This window comes from Sciurus vulgaris (genome assembly GCF_902686455.1).
Source record: "Sciurus vulgaris genome assembly, chromosome: 14".
Classification (NCBI taxonomy): Eukaryota; Metazoa; Chordata; class Mammalia; order Rodentia; family Sciuridae; genus Sciurus; species Sciurus vulgaris.
Genome location: NC_136475.1, coordinates 15,891,078 through 15,912,107, shown reverse-complemented (window position 1 = coordinate 15,912,107; position 21,030 = coordinate 15,891,078). Strand labels below are relative to the sequence as shown.

At 43.1% G+C, this 21,030-nt stretch overlaps 1 protein-coding gene across 3 annotated transcripts in view; it reads left to right on the top strand.

Moving 5' to 3' along the window:
- The window catches only part of SLC9A2 (solute carrier family 9 member A2), a 97,415-nt gene that overhangs the window by 46,810 nt on the left and 29,575 nt on the right, over positions 1-21,030 (top strand). For all 3 annotated transcript variants that reach the window (XM_079110265.1, XM_079110264.1, XM_079110266.1), the window contains exons 4-5: positions 11,697-11,914; positions 12,533-12,735. In XM_079110265.1, coding sequence (XP_078966391.1) covers positions 11,697-11,914; positions 12,533-12,735 — 421 coding nt within the window. The remainder of the gene's footprint in view (positions 1-11,696; positions 11,915-12,532; positions 12,736-21,030) is intronic.

Sequence of the window (21,030 nt, the reverse complement as noted above, 5' to 3'; positions counted from 1 at the left end):
TTGTTTGACCTATTTAATCGAATAGATTCAATTGAGGAACATAGCATTTTCTTGGTTCCTTAAAGGAGAAGCAAATAAAACCTCTGTTACTTCTTTCTTCCACAAGTCCAAAGGGTCAGCCGCCAGCCAGCTGTGGCCTTTCAGCATTTGAAGTGTGATTAAGTCCAAGCTGAATAAAGCTCTAAGGTTTAACCCTATGGCAGATTTGTAAAACTTAGTAGGAAAAATGATCATACACTATCTCATTGGTGATTTTTAGATTGATTAGGTGTTGACATGATGATGTATCCTTATCATGGGTTAAATACATACGGTATGAAAATTAACTTCATCAGTTTATTTTTTTATATTTGAATAGCAGTGACTAGAAAATTGAAACTTACACACACACACACACACACACACACACACACAGCTCTAATTCTATTTTGGTGGGACAGTATATTGTAGAACTCACCTTTACTTTTTGCTGTTTGGATTTCTGAAGACTTGGAGGAAATTTTATTCCCATTGATAATGTAAAAGGAAAAAAATAGAACTCGAAAACCTGGGCAAATAGCAGAAAAGTGCTTCCCCTCTGTCAGCGATCAGGATGCTCTTTGTAAGGAACATTTCTCTGGGAAGACTGGGAAGGAACAAGGAAGGAGAACCGAAGGCAAAGGGGAGAGTTCTTCTCAAAGGGCTTGCAGTAATTAAGACAACAAATTAAAGCCACCTTCAGAAAAGCAGGGTGTTATCCAAAGTCCACATTCAGGGTTTTTGTTTTGTTTTATTTGAGGTGCTAGGGAACCCAGGTCTTGCTCACACTGTAAGCCTCTGTGCCGAACCACACCCCAGACCTCAGGGATTTGGACAGAAACATCTTCAAAAGTTGGCTGAGGGGTGGAACTCTCTTTGGGGGGTAGTTGTGACTCTCACAACTTTAAAATTCTTTAAAACAGATTCCCTGGGCTGGGGTACATGGTGTGTGTGTGTGTGTGTGTGTGTGTGTGTGTGTGAACTTAATTTGCACACTTATACAGTATTCCATATTCAAAATAATATATTTTCTTGCCTCATCTTCTAAGAGGTAACACAACCTTAAAGAAATTACTTGCATCTTTGTCTGTAATTAATCAGTGAACTGAAAAAGAACAATAGAAGCTATAAATTAAGGGCACTAGAGTTTTGTTCTCAAAAGATCCTTGATAGACTTTGTAGGTCCAATAAATTCTGAATATGATCGGCTGATGAAAATCAATGCAGTGCGTTCCCATGACAGCGTTGGTTGGAAGTGGTAGAATATGGATGCCATTCTTCATGTCGTTAGGACTGTTCTCTTTTAGTGTAGATTAGAGGGGACAGTTGGGAATTCTTCAGATAAGGAAAAAAACAAGTTGTTTGCCTGATTAATTTAAGGGACACAAAACTTCAACAATTTGCTGCTGAATTAAGACCTGAGTCTCCCAGATCCATTTGAAGAATGAAGGCATATTCATACAAGGGTAGTGCTGTTACCACGTTGCTCCTAAGACGGTGTCTTGACTGCCCTACATTCACTTAAAAAATTATTTCACTGCTGGATTATGTTTCAAGAATATTGTAGAAAATGATATTACTTTCTGTTCACACATAGGCCTTCATGTAAAAAACTAGATGATAAATGAGAAATGAAAAGTATTGCAGCATTGCTGAAAAATAATTACCTTTTCTTTTAAAATATTTTTTTCAGTCACCTGAGATGGAAATGAAGTTCACAATTAATGCCTAGCTAGGAGTTCTGAGCATGACGTGTGAGGCAGGTTTGAATTCATTTTCCAGCATCTTGGTGACAAGGTTAGAGCAGAGAATTCAGCCACCAGGTTGTTAGGGTTTTGACCTTAATCATCCCTCAGGGTTCATGTGTTAAAAGGCTTGGTTGCGGGGCTGGGGAGATAGCTCAGTTGGTAGAGTGCTTGCCTTGTAAGCACAAGGCCCTGGGTTTGATCCTCAGCACCCAAAAAGAAAAAAGGCTTGGTTGCCTGCCTCGGGTACTATTGGTAGGTGGCGGAGCCTTTGAGAGGGGGGACCTGGTTGGAAGAAGTCAGGCCTTTGGGGGAAGTCAGTGGTTGGAAGGGGGTGTTGGTTCCTCTGCCTCTTTGTCTCCCTCTCTCTCTTTGCTCTGGCCACCGTGAGGTGAGCAACACCTCTGTCATGCACATGGGCCATGATGTGCTCCTCCAAAGCAGGCCTAAAGCAACAGAGCCCAGTGACCGTGGACTGAAACTTCTGAAACCATGAGCCCAAATCAGCATTTCCTCCTGTTAGGTTGTTAGTTTTGGGTATTTCAGCGACAGCAGTCTGACTGACACAGAGGGTCATTGACATGGTAGGTCCCTGAGGACACTGATATTCCTTCCCCTTGTCTTGATCAACCTCTGTTTGATTCTCGGCAGGCCTCTACCCAGAGAGGAAGCTGACCTGGCATGACACCGGGGACTTTCTGTGTTGGATTCCTTGGTGAGGAGAGGCTGTGAGCCACTCTCTTGAGGTTCTGGAGTTTCTTATGATCTTTCTTGCTGCTGCTACTTTCCCCTTACCTCAGTCACACACGGGGTCTGACTTTTTCAGTGTTCTTGGCCAAGTGGCCAAGAGTCTGTCTTTCCAAATGCGTCCTCTCAGTTAATCCCCAGCTGTTTGAGGTAACTTGAGTCATCTGGTGTCCTTGCAGCCAAGAGTCTAACTCAAACAGGAGAAGGGAGCTCTGTGTTAAGGAGGGGAACCCTACTCAAACCAGATGAAGCTGGAAAAGGGGCACTTACTGAGTTATTAAGTACATAAATTCCTGAGGAGGACAGGTGTGGATCTGGTTTTAGGCTGACAGGACCAGGGTCTCCCAAGTCCACTGAACCATACCTCTGTCAATATTGTCTGTCTTTGTGTGATGGCATCTTTTAGGTAAGCCACTTCCAAAGCGTAACACCAGGGTTACAGACAGATGGGACTTTGTATCTCAGAACCTCTGTCACTGAGAGTAGGGTGGGATCTGGCCTGCCAGAGCCTGTGAGGAAAAAATTCAAAGGAAAGACTGTGATTGGTCCAGGGGTTTAGAGAACTGTGATTGGATCACACTGTGTCATATGACCAGCTCTTGTGGCTGGAGAAGTAGGTGTGTTACCAATCCCAAAAGCAGTCCCTCTGTTTTGACTGTCACACAGCCTTTACTCAGTAGAAGGCAGTGAGCTTCAGCTCACTTGGAGATGCCCATCCCAGTCTGCGTTCACTGCAAGTTCTCAAGGAAATCGATCCTTTATAGCTAAGGCTAAGGAAGGGGTGGGGATGAGAGTGCTTGAGTTGAATCCTCGGTGATGCAGAGAAGGACGTTCTGGGAAGGGGGAGAAGGGAAATCGAAGACCTCGTGGAAAAATGCTCTTCTGCTTCCAAGAAGCTGAACTCTTCGGTGGCCAGAAGGGCTGACCTGGTCTCTTGCTGTGTAGGCACTTGGGAGCCATCAGGCTCTTTGAGCAAAGAGGCGACACTGTTGTTTTTCTCTTTTATGGTGATTCCATGATCAGACTGCTTCCAGAACTTTTTTATACCACTGCACATACACATATAGCTGGTAAGTTGCTGAGGCTGCCTTTGAATTTGCAATCCTCCTGCCTCTGCCTCCGAGTTGCTGGGATTATAGGTGTGCACCCCTGTGCCAGGCACAACTGATAAGATTTAATGATACTGTGGGGGTACAAGCTGAAGGTCATAGCCCTCAGCTGGTCAGCTGCTCCAGGGTTCAGGAACACCTTGTGCAGGGAGGAAATGACCCTGCACAGCAGGGCGCAGATGCTCAGGTGGAGTCCCAGGAGGAAGAATTCATGGAGTGTCATTAAATCCACAGTTGTCTCTAATTCCATGTTAACTGTTATGTTTCACCCTCCCAGAACAATTTAAATAACATGATTCAAGCTTCAGCTTTTTTTCTCCTTCCCCTTTCCTTCCTATACCCTCCGCCTGGAACCCCACTTGCTCTCCCCACCCTCTGATGTATTCGGGAATCACCTGGAAGATGGTTGTAAGCAGAATCCCAGGCCTCAGCCAGAGACCCTGTTCTCTAAGGTCTTGGATGGGGACCAGGCATTTGTGTTTTTCTAAGAATTTCCAGTAATCGTGTGGTCTCTAGACCACACTGTTCTCATAGACGTGTGAGAGCTTCCAGAAAGCAGTGGCTTGTGCCGACGTTCCCAGGACTCATGTGGAACCCTGGAGGTACCGGGGTGTACATCCAATTCAGTGTTGCTGTGTGGCGGTTTCTTATATGGAGAACCCACCTGCAGCCCACCTCCAACATATACCTGGAGTTGTCCACCTGGAGAATTTTAATCCCATTGTCCAGATCTTCCAAATCTCCTGCCCTCGGAAGCCTTCCTCATCCAGTCCCCCAAAAGAGTCAGTAAACCCCATGGGTCCTGTGTTGCCTCACGCCTCATTACACTTTTGACAGTGAGTTGTGATTCTTTGCATGTTCTCTCCCCATGAAACCATGATTGCCTTAGGTGCCAATAAGTGATACATAAACATTAGTTGAATTGCACTGAAAGCATTTATAAAGGAAATAAAATGATCCAGAGAACCCCCCAAAATGAGTACAACTACATGAATAATACAACATTTATGGTACTTCCAATTTCCTTATTTCATTTTTGGTATTTCAAGAAAGTTTGTTCAGTTTTTATGCTTGGGTCCTCCTTTGAAAAACAATTTTTTTCTTTGCATTTTCTCATACGTCAAATTCACTTTCTCTTGGTTGTCAGGTTTCCTGGAAGAGGCAATTCACTCTATAGTAAGTTCATGCCCTGGAATAATTAATTTACTTCACATGAGTGAGTACTTTATTCTGAGTACATTCAGTGTACACTGAGTCACCACAAGACCTGACTTTAATCAATACATGGAAAGTTTTTTAATTGTCTTCATCATTGCTAGTTCTTGGCACTGAATATGCCTTCATATTTGGCGAAGTTTTAATTGAGAATGTATTGTTTGGACTATAGTTTCCTGTAATTTTATCCATATTTTAAAGATCATGTACAGATACGGAAGAGGAGCAAATGAATTTTGCAACACTTTATTGGTCTAACTCACTCTAAGCTGTTCAAATTCCAGGAAGAGAGTTCTGATCTGAGAACAGAAATTAGAGAATTGACCACACTTTAAAAACAGAAAAGGCATTTGTATTTCAGATGGAAAGAATATGTATAGTCTCTTCACTATATGCATGTAAACAGTATGTATAAAAACATGTTTTATGTATTATGTTCCCAACCAGAAATCTGCCTTTACCAGCCCCCTTCCACGTTGACACCTGATCCCTTTGATTCTGAAGATCAGAATCTAAATCAAGCACTCTGGACCTTCCTCATACTAGCCAACACTTACCGAACCAGAACATGGTACCACTAGACACAGAACCATGCCAAGCAGAGATGAATGCTGGTTCATTTTCTCTCAAAGTACCCATTCTAGAGAAGGAAAATGAAGTTCCATAGAAGGCAGGTTTCCCTGAGCTCTAATGGAGTCTCGCAGTACTATAGAAAAATTATTGGTTGGGATTTTCTATTCAGAAAATGGTCAGATCGCAGAACAGCTAAATAGAAAGCCTGTCTTTCCCGTGAAGACTCTGGAGGTGGTATTAGTTGGCCTGATTTCCTCCTATGCTGTATTTTGAGTGATACAGGAATGAAGAAAACCTCAATTGGTGGTGAGTGCAAAAACCACTAATTACAGTGCTTTTGCTTCTCCATCTCTAAATTGGTGATAATCACCATACATTTATGTTAAAGTGAGTCAAGATAATAACAAAGCAGAATCCACCAGTGAATTCTATACATGACTGACCCCCATGTGGTCCCACAAAATGGAACCTGACACCTGTCAAAACATGGGCGTGTTTTGGAATGTTAGATGGACCAGGTGCTGCAATGGATTTTGAAGATAAAATGAGGAATCATTGTGGGAAACAAATTCTCTCCATCCTCCAGGGTCCACGCCCCTCCAAATCTCTCCTCCACGTGTCCTTCAGAGTTCTCTTTCTAAAGTACAAATCTTTTCACAGCACCCTGCCATTCCTACTAACAATCCTTCCATGCGGTTACTGATTCAGAATGCAGTCATTCTGGACACTGCACTCAGCATGGAAGTACTTTTCTTTTTCTTACTGGAGTATCCAGTTGGGTCTTGGAAGAGATAGAGATTACAGATAATCCTATAATGTAGATATTAATTATATAATCAATGATCTCATTTCTCATTTTCGCCCCCAGTCTTTAGAATAAAATTTAAGCTTTTAAACTTTACATTATTGACATGTCATTATCTCACCCCTAATTTTCATCATCACCTCTTACTATGTCATCTCCCTTTCTTCCAGCTGGCAGAATCAGCAGGCAGGTCTTTGAAAATGCCAGTTTCTTCATTGCCTTCATACCTTTGATCAAGGCCAATTCTTTTCCTCAAATTACAGTCAGTCGTCTGTATTTGCAGAGTCCACATCCATCGGTCCCACTAACTGCAGATCAGAAATATCCTCCATCTCTAAAATGTTGATGATCACCATACTTGTATGTTAAAGTGCATCAAAATAATAACCAAGCAGAATCCACCAGTGACTTCTGTACCTGTTTTGTTCTGAACGCGCGCAAACCTTTCCTTTCCTTGCCATTGTTCACTAGGCAATACAGTATAATAACCACTTGCATATATTTATGTGGTATTAGGTAGTATAAGCCACCCCAGTGTATGGGAGGATGTGTGTAGGAAATATGTACGCCATTTTGTATAAAGGACTTGAGCATCCTCAGATTTTGGTATCTGTGGGGGCTTCTAGAACCCAATCCCTGCAGATACTAAGGGACGGTTGCCCTCCCTCTCCCTTTCCTTGCTTGCTGAGTCCTAATTTGCTAATAAAGACTTGGCACAGCTGTCTCCCCTTTTGTGGCAGAATTGACCTTTCCTTCCCTGCGTTCCTAAGCCGCCTTCCCATTTCTCATCTCTAGCCCATACAGCTTTGCGTGACAAGCAGCTCTTCATGACTCTTTCTTGCCTTACAACGAGAGCTTTTGATGTTTCAGTACTGTCTGGCTTGCTTTCATCTTCCTCGACCCCAGCTCAGAAACTGGCCCAGAAAAGACGCTCAGAAAATTTTGGTTGTTATTGAACTGCTCTTCACAATCTGGTCAACTCATAGGGCGGTTAGGAAAGAGTAACGTGCATGGAAAGAGCGGGAGGCAGATGATTCAAAGACGTGAGCTAATAAGAGCAAGGTTATTCTGGGAATACTCAAGGCCAATAGTTTTATTCTGAAGAACACTTTAGGGTTAAGAAGCTCAACTAGAATTTTCTAAAACATAACACACTTAGACTATCATTTTGGTGTGAACATTATGATGTTACAGAATGAGTATAAAAAGTTGTGGACTTCAGGTATGCAATCTTCACATGATGAGGGATGAGGAAATCTCACTTCTCCACAGTGGGTCATGCTGCTGTGATATGCCATGACATGAAATTGTCCCCAGGGACATTCCAGGACACATCCTCCAAACTGAGTAAAGCCAAGGAGTGGCACACCCTAGCCTACACCTTTTGCCAACTCTAATTAATTGTCTTGTGATTTGTCTAGAAAAAGGATGGGGAACCTAATTTACTGTGATGGAGGAGAGAAAGTTTTATGCTTCTCTGTTCCTGGGAGAATGTTTTGCCTGTACCTCCCTCATGCACAGGGCCTAGCTCATTTGAAGTTTATGTAGTTAGGAGGTTGTGAAGCAAGGTGCTTTGACTTCTGGTCACAGTAGATTGCAACAACAAAAATCTCTGCCATCGAAAGACCTCCAGTCCCTCACTTGAGTGATCGTGTGTGTCAGATTTACATGTCAGGCAAGAAGGAGACTTGTGGAACATTTGCCCCCAGTCCCTAATATGCCTCAGTGCCATAGAACTGCACATGCTTCCTGAACAGGCACTGCGAGTGCCAGGCCCTCTGGTACCCACCTAGCTCTTCTTCCCTGCTAAGCAATGCTGGTAGGAAACTGTGTCGGGTTACAGCAGGGTGTCTGGCCAGGAGGAGCCTCTTTCCTGGTCTCTTGTTAACAATACAGAGCCAAGGAAGGTGACCCTGTGAACATTTATGTAAAATTTATTCACTTATTTTTCCTGCACTGAAGTTTTGCTTTCAATCATTTCTAGAGAGGTTTGTTGAATTGCTCGTGTGTGAACTGAAGATGAGGTTTTGCCTGAATGGTTTACTTCTTGCCCAGTGAATGATGGGCACCTGATTTCAGAGGGGAAGTGTTTAGCACATGCACCAAAGTACTGTTTCTCAAACTTGGCAAATGTTAGTTTTCTCATGATAAACAAGCAAATAAAAAATCAAAATCCAAGAGGGATGTGAGAAACAAGGGCTTATCTAAAAGCAATCCATGTTTACAGCACCTTTGCTGTGTGCTAGGTAGGTGCGAACACGTCGTATGGGTCATGTCAGTTAAACCTCTCCACAGGTTTATGGGGCAAATTGTGTTACCATTCCCACTTTTATAAATGGGAGAACAAAGGCAGACAGAGGTTTCATTACCCAAGATTACACAGCTAATCATTTGGTCCAGGGTATAAACCAGACGATCTGATGCAAAGAAGGAAGGAACAAGGGTCTCGACTTGATTGCCACCACTGTTTAATTATGAAAAAGAGACAGGACAGAGCTGGTAATGGGTACTTCCGTGTCCTTTATTCTCCATATTTGTCTATAAGCTACAACATCACAGTAAACCCCCTTTGAAACATCTTTTGCATAGGATCAAAGAATTTCCAGGGGGGCTGGGGATATAGCTCAGTTGGTAGAATGCTTGCCTCACAAGTACAAGGCCCTGGGTTCAATCCCCAGCACCACAAAAAACAAACAAACAATTTCCAGGGGCAAAGTAACCATTATAAACCTGTTACTGATTTCCTACTTTCAACATTTGAGAAGCTCACTTGCTTTGAGTTGCTGTGTTTATCTGGTCTTTATGAAACTTGTTCCCATTTAGATTCTTAATTTAATCTAACTTTTGCCCTTGTTATTTTCTATTAGGAAATCCTACTTCCTTATCATCTGGTTAAAGAAAAGCTAAACTGAAATATTAAAGATGAAAATTTTTAGAAAGACAGTGAACTAGTGGCCCCCAGAGATGGCTGTATTTTAATTATTGGAATGTGCTAAGGTCTTCCCTTACAGGGCAAAAGGGACTTTGCAGATGAACCTAAATTAGTCTTGAGATGGGGAGGTTGAACTGAGATATCCAGGGGGCTTTAGGTAATCACAGGATTCCTGTGAGAGAAAGGGAGGTGAATTGAAGTCAGAGGAGATGTGGTTAGGAGGGCAGAGTGATGTGACCGCAAATCAATGAATTCAAACAGCCTCTAGAAACTAGAAAAAGTGAGGAACCGGTTTCTCTGGGACCCTCAAGAAGGAACACAGCCCTTGGGATTCAGCCTTGGGAAAATGATTCTTGGTTTCTGACTTCTGGAGGTCTAAGATGATAAATTTGTGCTCAAGACAATTTACATCAGAGGTCCTTTCTTACGGCTGCCATAGGAAACGAATACAGACAGGCTCGTGCCTGAGAACGGGTGACCCAGGGTGTGGCGAGGAGAGGAGGACCCCCTCCCATTTCAGACCACTGGGATCACCAAGAATGGGGGAAAAGTGAGAGTTCAGTGGTCTTGAGTGGACACGGGCCTGCAAGCAGGCTGCCTGCTCTCCACCCTGGCACTGCCATTTATGAGCTGTGTGATCTTGAGTGACTGAACCTCTGTCCACCTTTGTTCTTCCATTTATAAAATCAAGAATGATTTTAGAACTTGCCTCATAAACATGCTGTGAAGTTTAACTGACACAATCCATATGAAGTATTTGCACATAGTAAAAGTGCTGTAAACCTGGGCTGTTGTTAGATAACCCCTCAGCTATGCAAAGGCTTTACCCTGTGTGTGTGTGTGTGTGTGTATGTGTGTGTCTGCTGAAATTTATTAGCATATTTAATAAGGCCACTCTTTCTGTTGAGAAATCACATACATGGTTATTTCTTCACTCTCAGAAGGGTAAAAGAAACACCTGCTTTTTCTGGAGGCAGTGACGTTATGGCTAAATACATGGTCCTTGCATTGGGAGAATCCTTGTTTTACTAGAGGGCACAAAAATCAACATACCCATTTTCTACACAAGGAACAGGTCTGTTCTTTGCAATGAAACAAATTTGTGGTTTCCCTCACTCAGAGGACCCAAAGGTCTGCACCTTCTGCTTGTCCTGATGCTCAAGGTAGGCAAATCTCCTTAAGGCAGCAGGTATCTTCTCAGGATAAGGGGGACCAGATGGCAGGGTAGAGAGGTGAAGTACCTGTAAGGGTCACTGTGGCTCTTCAGTTGTGGGAATGTGGAAACTTCAGAGATCAAGACTGGCAGCTGGTTGTCACTGTATGGAAGGTGGGGTGGCTCACCTTCCTTCATCTTCTGCTTTCACCTCACAGCACCTTCAGATAATGAAGTCCTTTTGATGCTTTATAGTAACTACTATAGGTCTCTTTTGATGGGACCTAGCGTGAGTTGTCACCTAAAGTTGTAGATGGCATTTGAGTTGATTGTGGGTGATATAGTGGATAAGGAGGAGGCCAGGTGCCCAGGAGGCAAGAAGGCAGTCAAGATGGAGGGCATTTTGGCAAATTCCAGACAGCCAAGGCTTGTGGCGTGCACCAGGCTTGCAGGACAGTGAGACTGTAGTTGTCCACCGAGGGAGGTGTGTAAAGAGCATGGGGGGGTCCAATTAGAACTGTGGACTTGATCTTTTTCCAGAGTGTCCAAAGGCTCCACATCAAAATAGGTATCACGAGTGGAATAAAGGTCCTCAAGTTTTGGAGTCAAATGCTGGGGGGAAAAACAAAATAGTTTCTTTCCTCTAGGAATTCTCAGAGCCTATTGGACCTTTTTTTTTTTTTTTTTTTTTTTTTTTTTGTGGGATTTGAACCCAGGGCCTTGTGTTTGCAAGGCAAGCACTTTACCAACTGAGCTATATCCCCAGCCCCTATTGGACATTTTGAATCTCACAGTAGTAGATATAATAGATAAACAGAAATGACACCCAGAACTAAGGTGTTTTGATTTTTTTTTTTATAAAAGTGTGAGTGGGTCCAAGAGATATTCAGGATGAAGAATCAAAAATACCTGGAGCCCAGCCATATGGGAATGTGTGCCGGGAGAAGTCCAATGAGACTCTGGCTGCAAGTTTAGGATGTTATACAACAGGTTAAGATTCTTAGATAATAGAAGAATAGGGTTTATTGAAGAGAAGGACTTGGTATTAGAGGAGTATAATTGGCTTCAAATTTATTTTGAACTTGTTTTATTTGAGACTTAAAAGGAGAGATGCTGACGCTTAAAGACCTTGGGAGGTATGTGTTTGGGGTAAGGAGTCTGAGGTGATGAGCACTCTGCACGAAGCAGGAGAACTCAAGCCCTGGGTATTAACGAACATGTTAATACATGTTCATGTGTTCAAGGTTCACATGCCAATCACATTGACTCATAAAAATCAATCAGTGATCTTGCGGTTGTGGGTAGAGGGTAGAATGCTAATTTAGCTCTTTGGAGTCCACTCTGGTGTGTGGATTAGGACCCTGCCGTTTCTAAACGGAAGCTGCATCCTCTCCTTTAGAATCACAGCTTGTGCAATGACTATGAATAAGTATGTGGAAGAAAATGTGTCCCAGAAGTCCTACACGACCATCAAGTATTTCATGAAGATGCTGAGCAGCGTCAGCGAGACCCTCATCTTCATCTTCATGGGCGTGTCCACTGTTGGCAAGAACCACGAGTGGAACTGGGCCTTCGTCTGCTTCACCCTGGCCTTCTGTCTGATCTGGCGAGCACTGGGTAATAAGCACTTGTTTGCTCAGTGAACCTCCAGGGGCGCTAACACAATGGGGCTTTCTTCTTGTCCCTGCCTGTGTGCTACAGCTGTGGCTTCATCTTCTGTTTCTCCTTCTTCCTTATGTATTGCTCTCTACTCCTCTTTCTCCTCCTCCTCTATTTCCTTCTCCACTTCTTTCTCTTCCTCCTCTTCCTCTTCTCCCTCCTCATCTGCTTCATCTTCTCCCTCTCTACTCCTCCTCCTTTCTTTTTTTCTTCCTCCTCTTCTTGTTCCTCTTCCTTCCTCCTCCTCCTCTCCTTCCCCCTCTCCTTCATCTTCTCCCTCCTCATCTCTTCCTGCTCTCTTCCTTCTTTATATATTCTTTTCTACCCTGCGTATCTTCATGGTTTTGCTGTAAGTCACATGAGTCTCCCTACGCATCTCTGATTCCACTTTTCCACCACTTAAATCAGAGTGATGATAGCAAAGCCAAGAACCTAGGAGTAGTCCTAAGGGAGGAAAAGGGGACGGGCCTTGGGACCTGTCGTTAAATACCTGACTCACAGAAGCACAGAGAACAGGTCCACACCTTTGTGCATCCTGGCCTCACTCCATTTCCCTTGGGCTGTCTTTCTTCCTAGGTGTCTTTGTCCTGACTCAGGTCATTAACTGGTTCCGGACCATTCCCCTGACCTTCAAGGACCAGTTCATCATTGCCTATGGAGGTCTCCGCGGGGCCATCTGCTTCGCCCTGGTGTTCCTCCTCCCTGCTGCCGTGTTCCCTCGGAAGAAGCTCTTCATTACAGCTGCCATTGTTGTCATATTCTTCACTGTCTTCATCCTGGTGAGTAGAGTTCTTTCTTCTAGAAAAAAAAAATTCTCTACTTTTGCAAAGTGTGTTAAGGTTTTGGTAGTCATGTTATGAGGGAAAATGATATTTCCTGTCTGGGTTCATATCACCAAATTGTCCAGGGAGTAACGAGAGTCCAATTTGGTCACTTGGCCTTCACAGAAGAATTGTTATTTAAGGAAACCCAGCTAAGTGAGCTCAGCTTTCTACTGGAAACTTAGGAATTGCACTTCCTAATCCCAGTCATTTGCTCTGCTTCTGACCTAGTAAATTCAACCCCCAAATGCTGGTTGTGCATGGTGACCTTCCGACAGCTATTTGACAGGAGTTGACTGCTGATCACTGCCTCCCCTGAGACAGAGGATTGGGAAAATGGGAGTTTAACACCAGGAGCAGCCAGTGTGCTGGACCTGCATCCAGGGCCTGACCTTACGAGTTAATCAATATGCCAGCTCTCGGGAGATTATATTTTGCAGCTACTTCTTCAGTCAGTATTTATTGGTTTCTGACTGTGTGTCATGGGTGCTTAGGATCACCCATGAGCAAAGTGTAAAAAGATCCCTGTCCCTGTAGAACTTATGTTCTTGGCGTTAGGTGAAGAAGATTCTGGAGTTTCAGATCGTGCAGGGCTGCTTGGGTCATTCTAAGTAGCTCGAGCGAAGAGGAAGCCATTGGGTAGCATTGTGCAGAAGCCCATGTGTTTTGACTGACCTTGTTAATAGATGGTCCTGGGCCCTGTGTTGAGAGTCATCTACCGAGAGGAAGGAGCAGACATGGGGCACCTGAAGTAGAAGCCCAGGCAGGCATCTGGCAGGCCCCCGTAGTGGCAGGAGAGATGATGAGGTCCTAGAGTGCATTCTGGAGATGGTGACTGCTGAGTCCCCTATGGACTAAAGTGGGTGTGAGGGAAGAAGGAGGCACAGGTAACCTCAGGAGTTTGGCCTGAGGGGTTAGAAGAAAGGTCTTGCTCAGGTGAGAAGGGGAAGAGACGGAAGCAGGAGGTTGCTGGTTCAGTTACGGGCATGCTGGGTTAGGGGTGTCTGAGACCTACTGGAAGAGAGGCTGAATGGGAAGGCACCGGCTTGGGAAAGAGACCTGTCATCAGAAGATGGCATTCAAAGCCACGAGACTGGAAGTGATTGTGGAAGTGAAAGAATATATTAAAGGACCAAAAAAGAAGGTAAGGATTGGTCCCTGAGATGATGGCCCAACCTTAAGACAGTGGAGAGCAGAGGAAGGCAGATCAGGAGACTGACTACAGCTGACCAGTGGGGAGGGAGCAAAGGCGGATTGCTTCTCTCTTTACTTTTTTGTGTTAACTTTCGTTTTACTTTTATGAACAGTTAGTTACAAGATGCTTCCTAGGTGCCTGTCTTCAGATTTAAGTGTCTTAAATATGAACCCAATGGACCTTTGTAAGAACTCGATAGCATGTCACTCTAGGAGATCATTATTCCTGTTTCGTAGATGCAGGTGGGGCTTTGAAACTGAGGTTCTGTGGTCTTGTCAACTTTACATAGCCAGTTAAAGGTAGAGCGGGGGTCAAAAGCAATTTGGTTTTGGGGCTGGGGTTGTGGCTCGGTGGTAGAGCACTTACCTAGCATGTGTGAGGCACTGAGTTTGATTCTCAGCACCACATAAAAAAATAAACAAATGAAATAAAGTCAAACAATTTTTTGTAACGAAAAGCAGTTTGGTTTTAACCCTACAGGAAGTGCCTGCCTGAGAGTGTGGTATGGAGTGCATGCTCACTATAGTAATGTATCCTGGCTCCCCTCCTTCCCATTACTGACCTCTCTAGAAGCCAGTCCATCCTTCATTCCTCCCTGCCACTCAGCAGTGAGCAAGCCCAGTGGGCCCTCTGAGTCCTGGGGAAGGATTCCTGGAGAAACCCTTGCCTGAGTTAAGAAGATATAGCCACTTTCCATTACTGTCCCTGTCATGCACACCTTTTAATGCTGGATCCTTCAGTGACTGCCCACAATGCAGTGTGGCAGGCTCTTAGACAAGGCTGTCCTGTGTGTACAGTTCATCCTCAAAAAATCTGAGGTGGAGACCACTGTCACTTCCTGCTAAGCAAGCTGAGTCTCTGGGAGAAATGGGCTGACCCCAGGACTCACATTTGTAAATGACTAAAGACTTGAAGTGGAACCCAAGAATCACTGCATAGACCTGGCTCTTTACTCTTGAGTGTCATTACTGAAAGAAGACATACCTTACCAGGTGATGTTGAATAGTATGTGTGTCAGTGAATGATGGGAACACACTCTGAGAGAGGCAATGTTAGGATGTTTTATCCACAAAGTTCTGTGATGTTCACATAAACCCAGATGGTATGGCCTCTTATACACCCCAGCCATGTGGTATAATGTATTTTTATTTGTTTAACTTTGAAAACATTTGTTAAACTAAAACACAAAAACACACCTTGGTCTGGGCTTACATAGGGTCAGGATCATCAATATCTTTTTCTTCTGCCTCTACATCTTGTCCCTCTAAAAGGTCTTCAGGGGCAATGCCACACATGGAGCTGTGACCTCCTATGGTAATGGCCTCCTTCTGGAACCCCTCCTGAAGGAACTGCCTAAGGCTGTTTTATAGTTAATTTTTTTTTTTAAGTAGAAGGATTATATTCTAAAATAATGATTAAAGGTGTAGTAGAGTAAGTAAGTAAACCAGTGGCAGCCAGTATTATCAAGGATCACGTGCTAGGCATGTTACCTGTGATTGGCAGCAGGGTAGGTTTGTTGTCAGCCCCATCAAACACATGAGTCATGGTTGAGCTATATGATGTCACGACTGCTATGTTGTCACTGGAACAGGAGTGTTTCAGCTCCTTGGTAATTTCCCAGGATGGCTGTGACATATTTGACCTGTTATTGACCAAATGTTCTCTGGCACCTGACTTTAGTTTCATCTATTGTTATGTGCAGTAATTTTTGTTGAAATCTCCCAGGTTGGTTTGACTCTCCTCTCTAAACTCACAAAATACCATGGAGCCTTCTGGGCACCCAGGGCAGGCGCACCCCTTGGCTTTGTCTTTTATCTTCAGGGCTCATAGGACCTTTGTAACAAGCCATCCAATTTGCCCCTCTCACAACTTGCCAGAGGCAGGATTGTGAAGGAATCCATTTTGCTTTGAGTGTCTGAAACCCCCCAGCATCCCAGGGCAAAATGCTGGGAGGGGAAGGTCATGCAGGAGCCCCAAGACTTGCTGCCTTTGTGCTCATCTGCACAGTGAGTCCAGCAAGGTATTCAGTGCTTCAGACTCTCTGTCCTCTCGGAACCAAGACTGTCAAATGGGAGCGTGGAATGCAAAAGTAGAGTCACGTCAGTCTAGCGCGACAGGAACTCATTTGAGGGGAGCTGACCCTGTTGGCGTAGTCATCTACACACCCTTCTCAAATACCTGTGGCGCGAATCTAATCCTCCTGCCCCAAGCACTGTGGCCTTAGGCATTTGTAAAACATAATAGATGTGACTTCAGAGAAAGATAGAATTCAAGACAGGACAGTCAAAAATAGAAGCTCAGATGTTTTTAGTTAGGTTTATCAGACATAAAGTATGTGTTTATAATCAGAAAAAAGCATTGCATAGGGAAAAAGTATTGTAAAATGTGTCATATTATTTATGGAATGTGTGTATAAGTGATTAATGTAGGGTATCACTATTATAATCTTTTGGTTATTTGGATTTGAGTGTTAACAGAGAAATGTAAGTGAAATACTGACTGCCTATATTAAATTCCTGTATCCCACTTTGAACGTATGCCATGTATAGCTATATTTAAGTTTTTAATGTAATAAATAAGCTTGCTTTTTTTTTAAACTAACCCAGTAGAGGTGATGTGTCTATGTTGATCTCATTGCCAACTAATAACAGTTTGCAGACCAGTGCTTCTTATTGGATAGCATCAATTAACAGACCATGCTTCAAGTGGGATCGGTCTATGCACTGGACTGGTTGCTGTTACTCAAAGGAAACTTGCCAAATTTCTGCTCTCGAGGACATAAGGTATGGGGCATATTGATCAGGTTAGTGAAGGCCTTTCTGTGGAGGTGATGATTAATCTGAGATATGAAAGATGTGGAGTCAGCTAGGACCGGAGCCAAGGGCATTGCAGACAGAAAGCAGAGCTGACACAAAGCTCTAAGATGGGAAACTCATGGGACGGAAATAAGGAACCAAGTAGTGAGAGAGTGGAATGGAAGGATAGAGGAAGGCATGCATTACCGAGCTTTGGAGGGTAAAGTAGACAGAGTGGTTTAAATTAAAGGGTGATAAGACAGATTTGAAGCAGGAGAATGACATTTTAAAAAGATACCATTGGCTGTTTGATGGGAGAATGAATTAATTATAGGAGACTAAAATAGAAGCAGTGAGACCAACTGGGGTGCTTGCACTGTAGTCCAGGCAAGAAATGCTGATGGTTTGACCTTCTATAGTAATGAGAGAGATGGGAAGAGTAGATGAACTCCTGCCCATCTTGGAAGAATCAAGGATGACCCTAAACGTAATCTGTACTCTTGTACCATGCAGAAAGCCAAGGGCTTGTGGGAGGTAAGAAGCCGGGGAGTTCATGTGAGATGGTCCACCTGCTCCCAGTGATGTGGGATCCTGGCTTTCTCCAAGTACGGAGAGGTGAGGAGGAGGGTAGAGAGGAAGAGAAGGACGAAGGTGGGTAAAGGTCCTCATCAAAAGAGAGAAAGGATGATTGAGATGTCTTGGCTATGTTTGGTATCGTGAACAGGTCAAGCTGATTCTTCAGTGGTGGAGTAATTTGCAGGTCGGTGTTTGGAGTTCACATATGTGCTCATGTGTCTTTCTTTTGATTAGGCTGAAGAATAGCTCAGCCAAACTCACTTGGATGTCCCTGGAAAAGAGAAATGCTTCATTCCCCATACACTGGAAGCCTTCCTTTCCTGAGCTCTGTGACGCCATTTTGTACGCACAGACTGGAGGCCAAAGTGTGTGTTGTTTGCCTGTGATCCCTTCATCTCTGTCTCATTCTCTTCCCTCCTCTGCTCCTATGATGCTGTAAACACCCCCAGACATAGGTGCACACACACAAATATACTCATTTAGCCCCTAGAACACATCCATAATTAAGGAACCCAGTGAAAGAAGCTAGAGTGAAATACTGGATTTCAGATATGGAAAAAATAACTAAATTTTGCCTCTCAAGTAAGAATTGTGTATTCTTCATCAAATGACTGTTTTTATGCTGAGGAACCTATTATTAACCTTTAAGACATGTTTTCTGCCTCTTTTTTATTGTATTTCTTAGATGATAAACTCCACTGAACTTAATATTGTTGAGCTACCACTGTCTTCAAAAACAGAATTTCATGTGACATGTGGCTTATCATTTTATATCATCATCTGTCATGAGAATTTAAGCATTGCTTGGAACATGTTGCTAATTTGAATAATACATTGTCATGTTATCAGGATATAGTTTTGCTTATGGGATATTGCATGAGCAAACAATTCTGATTCCTTAGACATTTGAGTTCATTTCCTTTTCAATAAATTGGTAGTGTTATTTATAAAATAAAAACCATTTTTCACATATTAAAATCATATTCAAAATTAGGGAGGGTATGGTGCAGAAAACAAAGTATAGATTTTGGAATGAGGCCAATCTGATCTGAAATCTGGCATTGGTCATAGTCCCTGTGGGTCTCAGTTTACTTTGCTGTGAAAGCTTTTTAATGGAATTTCCTTCTCAGGCAGAGTGGAGATGTATAGAAATTGTATGTCAAATACAGTACTGAACACAAGATTTTAATCTCATGATTTAATATACAACATTAAGTAAAATAGTATTAGAAGAAAGAAAAGTTAACTTCTTTTGATATAGTTTTATTTGGAAGGAAAAAATGAAATATAATAATTATTACTTAATCACTATAGTCACATGACAATCACTAGAATTCCAAACATCAGTGGTTTTCTACAAGTGAACATACTAAAAAAAAAAAAAAGTTGATCAACTGGTATTCTAGAGATGGCAGTCTCTTTTGGCCACCATTGCAGATCTGTGATGTAATTTACTGTAAATCATTGCACATGAAGCATGCAGGCTAACAAGTTATCCTATTACTGCTTTATAGATGCTGGTAGAAGTTACAAGTCTCCCGGGTCAAAGACAAAAGACTTTATTACTCCTGGTGAAAGCCAGAGTCCTTGTGTGGGCTTGTGTCAATCATCCCTAGCCTCTGACCTCATGCAAGTGACAGAGGGTTCATGATGAATGTTTGTTCCTGTAAGGCTGCAATACAGGAGGTGGACACTATCCTGTATAGGGAATCTATCTAGGCTCGATGTTATTTTATCTCTCAGTTTTGCTCCTTGCTTCAACCATGGGAAATGGCCCAGGTAAAAAGTACTGATTCTTAGTGCCCCCTGCAAGAATAATGGGGAATAATCAGAGCCTGTGGTATCCCAACAATTGAATAAACTTTTGCTGATTTAGCTTCTCAAACTGAAGGGGTGATGCTCACTATTTTATAAACATTGTGAGGACCTTCAAATAAATGGTCATATGTCATATGTATTATTTCATAATGACACTGTCCCTATATTTAGGGACACTACTTGGTAGAATTCCACAGAGTTCAGAATAATTATACTCCAATAATATGATAAGCAAAATAATTAGTAGGCATTTTAGAAATAGAAAAATAGGTGAATAATTTAGGATGTGAGGTGAGGAATAGTTAAAGAAGTTTCCTGGTGTTTTTGACTGAGCAATCAAGTGAAAGGAGGTGACATTTAATTTGACAGGAAATACTGGGGGGCTATTGAATTTGAAGGGTTGGAAATCAAGTGTTGAATCTTGGATGTGTACCTGTTGGGCTTGTTCATTTGCCTGCTGGACCATTGAGAAGAGATATTGAATAGACAAGCATATGCATAAGTCTAGAATTTATCTTATCAGAGTGGGAGATGCACATTGGAGACCTGTCAGTCTACATGCAGTTTTGGAAGACTGAGTCTGGAAGAAATCATTTGGCAAATGGTGTAGAGGGAGTATACAAAAGAAGGCTTTGGGGACTAAACCCTGAGACCCTGCAATATCTGTGAATCAAGATGATGCTGAGGGGGCTGGGGATCTAGCTCAGTTGGTAGAGTACTTGCCTCGCAAGCATAAGGTCCTGGGTTCAATCCCCAGCACCACCACCAAAAAAAAAAAAAAAGATGTTATGGAACCTTGGTGAGTTAGGTGCAAGGAGAAGATTGAACAAAGGGAATAGAACTAATTCTAGGAGGGAGTGACCCAGAAGTAGCTGAAGGAAACTGCCAAAGCAGCTATGAGTTCAAGCAAAGAGTGAATGGAGAGTGGACTTTGGGATACAGCAGCCCCTCCACAAGGGCCCGTAGGGATTGGATGGGGAGGGTGAAACGCCTCTGATGAGGTTTAGGAACAAGAGAGATGTTGGAGACAGATGACAGTGAACATGGGGGTCTGGCAGAGAAAGGAGTAGTGGGCAAAGGAGCACACTGGCCAAAGGGTGGCTTTATTTCAGTTTTTCCAAGGTGTGAGCCCTGTTTGTGTACAGTCTACAGTAAAGAGAGGTGGTTTAGGGGAAGACAGACGTCCTGCAGGTCACCCCTGCATAGGGTGGTGAGCCAGGGGCCAGGGACACCTGCTCCAGCCCTCTCGTGGTCCTCATTCCACATATGCCATTCTCAAACAATGCTGTTGTGCAACCGGGTTTCCAGTCTTTGTGATCTAGTCTGTAATGTGAGCAAGGTCTTATGTGAGATAGCTTAGCAATGGCAGGGACACTTCAAAATAAAGGGACGCAGCTTCTCCAAGTTTTTCTGGGAATGGACTGCTAAGTCAGCAAGGAAGTAGAAGGTAGCTTCTCCTCAACCTTTGTTGTTTGTTTGATTTCCAAAACAATAATTCCTTTACCCCCGCGCCCCCCCTGCAAAAAGAACAGACCAATTGGATGCTCATTTTAAACAGAAAAGTTTTTTTTTTTTTTCTTTCTCCATCATGTTAGTATAAGCAGAGGATTGCAGAGTAGGAGGAAAGCAGAGACAGAGCAAGATGGAAAACAAATCTCACCTCCCTAGTATCCTCTGCACCACTGTCCAATGAGTGTCAGTTAGTCCTGCCTGGAAAGTAATGTGTTGTCTGTGCCGAAGTCAAAGGGACAGGAGAAAATTCAACTTACTCTTCTAAGCCTTATCAAGTTGCTCTCCATTTCTGACTTAATCAGAAATGTTCCAAGGTGACCAAATAAGGGCTTTGTCAAAGATACCCTGTGTTTGTTG